The 6,455-nt window shown below is 52.1% G+C and overlaps 1 protein-coding gene across 1 annotated transcript in view; it reads right to left on the bottom strand.

The window, feature by feature from the left end:
• LHPP (phospholysine phosphohistidine inorganic pyrophosphate phosphatase) overlaps positions 1-6,455 on the bottom strand; it is a 113,772-nt gene that overhangs the window by 106,927 nt on the left and 390 nt on the right. Inside the window, exons 2-4 of the mRNA XM_010859572.1 lie at positions 6,203-6,297; positions 5,439-5,626; positions 3,783-3,936 (exon numbers count right to left, since the gene is read on the bottom strand). Of these exons, the coding sequence (XP_010857874.1) occupies positions 3,783-3,936; positions 5,439-5,626; positions 6,203-6,297 (437 nt within the window). The remainder of the gene's footprint in view (positions 1-3,782; positions 3,937-5,438; positions 5,627-6,202; positions 6,298-6,455) is intronic.

Consider the following 6,455-nt stretch of genomic DNA (forward strand, 5'->3'; position numbering starts at 1 on the left):
TTTGAACTGTGGTGTTGGAGAAGACTCTTGAGAGTCCCTTGGACTGCAAGGAGATCCAACCAGTCCATTCTGAAGATCAGCCCTGGGATTTCTTTGGAAGGAATGATACTAAAGCTGAAACTCCAGTACTTTGGCCACCTCATGTGAAGAGTTGACTCATTGGAAAAGAGTCTGATGCTGGGAGGGATTGGGGGCAGGAGGAGAAGGGGACAACAGAGGATGAGATGGCTGGATGGCATCACTGACTTGAAGAACATGAGTCTGAGCGAACTCTGGGAGTTGGTGATGGACAGGGAGCCCTGGCGTGCTGCGATTCACGGGGTCGCAAAGAGTCAGACACAAGTGAGCGACTGAACTGAACTGAACTGAAACCGCAGAAGGTAAGACCAGCAAGGAACTGTGGCAGCTAATTTTATGTCAACTCGGCTGGGCCAGGCTGCCCAGATATTTGGTCTAATGGTATCCTGGATGCTTCTGAGAAGATGTTTCTCGGATGACATTCACATTTAAATCAGTAGACTCAGTAAAGCAGATTGCCCTCCATAATGTGGTGGGCCTCGTCCAATTAGTTGAAGGCCCAACCAAAACAAAGTCTGACCTCTTCAAACAAGAAGGAACCTGGAACCTGCTGGCGGATAACCTTGGCACTCAGACGGCAACTCTTCCCTAAGTCTCCAGCCTGCTGGCCTATGCAGGAAAAACCTAGCCTCCACAATCAATTTCTCTTTATATACCCATCTTCCTCAACCTATGACAGGGTTATGTTCTGATAAACGCATCACAAGCTGAAAATATCGTTAAGTCAAAAATGCATTTTTTTAAAAAATGCATTTAATAAGCCCAGCCTACTTTAAATGTGCTCAGAACACTGATATTAGCCTATGGTTGGGCAGAATCATCTGACACAAAGTCTATTTCATAATAAAGCACTGAATATCTCATGTAATTTATTACTGAAAGTGAAACTCAGAATGGTGGTCTGGGTACAGAATGTTCGTACACATATTAGCTGTTGACCCCCGTGATCATGTGGCTGCCCGGGAGCAGCCAGTGCCCAGCATCTGCCTGCATCACAAGAGAGGACTGCACTGCATGTGGGAAAGGATCAGAATTCAAAATTAGAAGTCGTTTTTCTGAACATGCATAGCTTTCATACCATAACCAAATCGAAAAGTTATCATTTGAACCACTGCTAAGTCAAGAACTGTCTGTATATACATCACCACACCCAGTTGGTTCTGTTTCTCTGGAGACCACTGACTAACACAGGATACAATTTTTTGCATGATAAACACACTGGAATATTTGCAGCAAGACAAAGGTCCGTCTAGGCAAAGCTATGTTCTTTCCAGTAGTCATGTATGGATGTGAGTGTTGGACCATAAAGAAGACTGATCGCCGAAGAATTGATGCTTTCGAACTGTGGTGTTAGAGAAGACTCTTGGGAGTCCCTTGGATTGTAAGGAGATCCAACCAGTCCATCCTAAAGGAGATCAGTCCTGAATATTCATTGGAAGGACTAATGCTGAAGCTGAAGCTCTAATACTTTGGCCACCTGATGCGAAGAACTGACTCATTGGAAAAGACCCTGATGCTGAGAAAGACTGAAGACAGGAGGAGAAGGGGACAACAGAGGACGAGATGGTTAGATGGCATCACCGACTCGATGGACATGAGTTTGAGCCAAACTCTGGGAGATAATGAAGGACAAGGAAGCGTGGTATGCTGCAGTCCGTGGGTTGCAAAGAGCTGGACAGGACTTAGCAACTGAACAACAGCAACAAGAGAAACGTATCTTCTCTTTCTTTACATCTCTTTCACTTGCCTATTTTAAAAGAAGCACAGCCATGAAGAAGTATTTCTCTACTGTACAAGATGTACAATATTTCTCTTGGTACAAGATGAACGTCAGCCGACCCTGAAGACTGGAGATGGGCAGGAGGTCGCGGTGGGGTCTCCGCAGCACCAGAGCTGAGGGGCCAGTGGCTCCACCAAGTGGCAGCGCATTCGGGAATGTGGGGCGAGTACCCTCAGATCTTCTGATGTTTCAAGAGAATCCAGAAATCCAGTTATCTTACGTAAAGTCTTCCAATTTTTAAAACGACCTCAAAAAAGCTTAAGATCTTGTGTGGACCCAAAACCTGCTCCAGAACGGAGCTGAAAAGTGACAGAGCTCAGGCTCTGGGAGCGCTCCTGGCCACCCCTGTGCTGACCGATGATGGGGTGACCGTGGCCTACCTCACCTCCATGTGCCTTTATACACCCATCTGCACAATGGCAATGACGCTGCCCACAGCTCACAGTGTCGGGGTCAGAACTAAACACGGTGAACTACACAGAGGGCTTAGCAATGGACAGCAGCCAGATAAAAAGGCCCCCTCATGTCTACTGGAATAGCCACCCCTGTTCAGCAGGCAGAGGTAGGAAGTCCCCAGTCACCAGCAGCACCTAAGCTGGGAAAGGCTACTCCAGAGATGGCCACAGAATTCCTGCCCTGCGCGTAACACTGGGGTCGGGTTCCACAGCACCCTGTGACTCTAAAACCCTAGTGCTGCTTCTGCGGGGGACAGAAGAAACCTGCATCGCTTTCTGGAAAGCAACTTGGCAACGCACACCAAGAACCTCAAAAAACACACCTCACCCGAAATGCCAGAAAGAGGCTGATCACGGCCTTACTCAGGGAGAAAATCAGAAACAACCTACAACTACAGAGAGCCTGTAAAAAAATTTAACAGGAATAACCTCGCTGCAGAGACGTCTACTTCTCACATCGAAGTGTTAGTCACTGAGTTATGTCTGCCTCTTTGCGACCCGTAGACTGTAGCCCTCCAGGCTCCTCTGTCCACAGGATTCTCCAGGCAAGAGCACTGGAGTGGACTGCCATTCCCTCCTCCAGGGGATCTTCCCAACCCAGGGACTGAACCTGGGGCTCCCGCATTGCAGGCGGATTCTTTACCCCCTGAGCCACGAAGGAAGCCCTATTGTATGCAAAGTGGTTCACAAAATATTCGGTGAACCACTAAAACCTCGAGGCAGAACTAGGTTGAGTTAGATACTGACGCTGTGAACACACCACGCGTAATGATTTCTGCACAGAAAACTGCTGGGAAGGACACACACAAAAATGCTGACTGCTGTTCTCTCCTGAAGTGGGACTGAAAATGCTCTTTTCCTCTTTCCACTCATCTGTATGCAACAGTTTTTCTTCAATGAAGATGTGTTGTTCTTGGTGATAAAAGAAGTTAAGAGAAATAATCAACACAGTGTTTTGAAAGAAACGGTGAGGCCCAGGCTGCAGACTCGGACAAACATGTTGGTGACAAAATCAGAAGCTGACAGGCTGCTCCGAGACCAGAGATGTGGGGCCCAGACAAGCGCCCACAGGCCCTCAAGCCCATTTTCACTGCTCGGGCGTCCGTCTCCTTGGCACAACCCATCAGCGCTGTGCTGTGTCCTGTGACAATGACGGAAACTCGGGACGGCCACCCTGATCTCCAGGGGTCTCCTCTGCAGTGACCTGCCCCTGGCCACTCCCAGCCTTGTGGTCACGGGGAAGCCTAACCAACCAGCTGAAGACCAGGTCTCTGCTCAAAAATTATCAAAAGACAGAGATGACAAAATGATGGGGAAAAAGCAAGAAAAGGAGAGGGAAGGAAGAAGGAGCCACACTGCGTCCACCCCATGCCCACCCTTCCCAGCTTCTCTGCTGATTCCTTAAGTCAGAGAGACCCACGGAGCATCGCCCAGAGTGGCCGGAAACGACTCCCCTCCAGCCGACTTACCCTTTTCCCAGTGAGAAGAGCACAGGGTTTTCCAGCTCCATGAGCACCTGGAAAGCTTTATTCATGTTTTGATAAGAAAAGCCTTCTCCGGCGTCTGCAATTACGACACAGTTTGGGTTGGACGTGTCGATCTGATCAAATTCCGAGCGGACTCCTGAAAAGAGGGAGAGAGAAGGGTTCGATGCCTGGGTCGGGAAGATCCCCTGGAGGAGGGCATAGCAATCCACTCCAGTGTTCTTGCCTGGGAAATCCCACGGACAGAGGAGCCTAGCAGGCTACAGTCCATGGGGTCGCAAAGAGTTGGACACAACTGAACGACTTAGGAATAACCACCACCACCAAAGTCTGCAAGTGACTTTGAGATGCATCAGAAAGATAAAGGTGGATAGTTGGATGGAGGGATGGGGAGATGTCTAATGAAGAAAACATGGCAAAATGTCATTGGTAAAGTCAAGGTGAAGGGCAAACAAATATTCCAAATAAAATTATTTCAGCTTTGCTGTCTATTTGAAAATCCTCATAACAAAAAGTTGAGGAGGGGGAGGTGGAATTCATCGACAATAAAACCTGAAAACGATTCAAGGTCTTGAAAAGACAGGGACACATATGCAAAACACAGATGCAAGAGCACAGGTGACGAAGGGTGCCTGGCTTCCCCCACAGCTTCTCGAGCTCCAACATCTGCCTGTTGGACTCACTGATGAACGATGTCTTCAAGGGGAACGCTGAGTTTCCCTCTCATCTCTGGTAGGTCCACCCCGACCCCTCCCTCTGCCCCTGCCCCGGGGAGGGGAGGTTTTTCTCTCTTAAATCTGTTACTTTAAGGACCTGTTCTAAAGACACTGGCAAGGATCCCAGATCACAGAGGAAGCATTTCGAGAAAAACAGTTTCCAAAGCCTGGGCATGTCGCCCTCAACTGGCGCCAGAGCTGTGGACTCGGCCTCCAGACCTTCAGGAGCTCTCTCCATTTCTGGGAGTCCCCCACCCCTGTCCAGGGGTAGAAAAGCGTGCTTGCCTCTGCCGCAGGTTTGTAAATAACAACGCCAAGCGCAGAGGAAGGAAGCAGGAAGACAACGACAGAAAAGTATCCTGAATTCTGAAGCATGTACTGTCTCTTCTTTTTAAATATTCAGAAGGTGCCAGGTAATACTGTTCTTTCTTCTTCATTTCAGCAAAACTCCCAGCTGAGGGTCAAAGGGACTCTGTCCTTCCTTCAGACTGATGTTAGCAAGTAAACCTGTGCCATTAGCCAGCGCGTGGGGCTGGTTTTTACAAATACGGTTCCAAAACCTACAGACCTAACTTTGCATCTGTTCTATTTGTCTGTCTGTCTCTCTCTCACACACAGACACAGACCCCAGAGGCTAAAATCTTGCCCCCCTTGACAATTTCCTGCCACCTTGCTCCATCCTGGATCACAGAAAACAGACTCAGGGTTTTCCTGACTCCAAGGAGCCATATGGACCCTGCCTCTGACCACCACCCACCACCACCCCGACCCCTGGGCCCAGGATGATGCCAGGATGGATGGGGCCAGGGTCCCAGCATCAAGGCCCACAGGTCTAACAAGGGCCAGGTGCTCCCTCTGTGTCCTCCCCAGCCCCCAGCTGGAAAGGGGGCGCCTTCACCCCCGCAGGGGCCCAAGGGGGGCCTACCATCGTGGACGAGCAGGTGTGGCCGCAGGCCTCGCTGCTTCAGGATCAGGCAGGCGGCGGGGGCTGGGGCGGTCACCTCGCCCTCGGAGACGTCAAAGCCCAGCCGTCGCAGCAGCCCCACCAGGTCCGCCCGCGACTTCTGCGACTCATTGGTGCAAAATCTCACCTTCAGCCGGGACCGTTTCAGCCTGCAGAGGGGAGACAGGCCGGGGAGGGGGCTGTCAGCAGGCAGCCCGGCGGCCCGGGGAGGGCCGTGGAGGGGTGCTTCTTCTCCAGGGGAACAGTCCAGAGCAAGCCGGGTCTCCACGGGCCCCTGAACTGGGCCTCGACAGCCTCACCGGACCCTGGGGTTTCTGAGCTGGAGAAGACCCTTCTCATCCTCGCTGAGCTCGGCACACCTGAGACGCCGAGTCCCCACGTGACCTCTGCTTCTGCCTGGCTCACGGCCACGCCCTTCCACCCGGGACACATCGCCTCTTCACACGCGCTAATCCGCCCGCCTCCCGGGACCCACTCAACACCTCCCCGCACCTCACCGCACCACGCCGCTCAGCCTGGTGGAGGTCCCCTCTGAGCGTCCCGGCCACCCCTCCGGGCCCTCCCACCACAGTGAGCATCTCCACTGAGCACCTGAGCTGACCCCTGAGTATCCACATTTCTCCAAAATGCAAAGGCCGGGGACCACGCCTGAAGTGTGCTGTCTCGCCGCTGTCACTGAAGACAGGTCGGCCAGACGGAGGCATCGGGTGCACGGGCAAGCTAACGGGACAGGAGCTGGGGATGCCCGCGGCGTCAGCAGCTCCAACAGCCTGTCCGGGCTCACGGGAGGCCCTGCAGCCCCACTGCACCCAGGCAGGCTCTGTGAAGGCCAAGTCACAAAAGCCGATGCCCAGAGAGAAGCCAGGGAAATAACACTGAACCCTTCTGCCAACAGCGACTGAGCACCTGCTGACTGGCACACGGACACGCCGCAGTGCCCACAGGCGGGCTCTCTGACCCCGGACCCTCAGTCGGTGC

The sequence above is a fragment of the Bison bison genome, unplaced genomic scaffold (genome assembly GCF_000754665.1).
Source record: "Bison bison bison isolate TAMUID 2011002044 unplaced genomic scaffold, Bison_UMD1.0 scf7180017864456, whole genome shotgun sequence".
Lineage (NCBI taxonomy): Eukaryota > Metazoa > Chordata > Mammalia > Artiodactyla > Bovidae > Bison > Bison bison.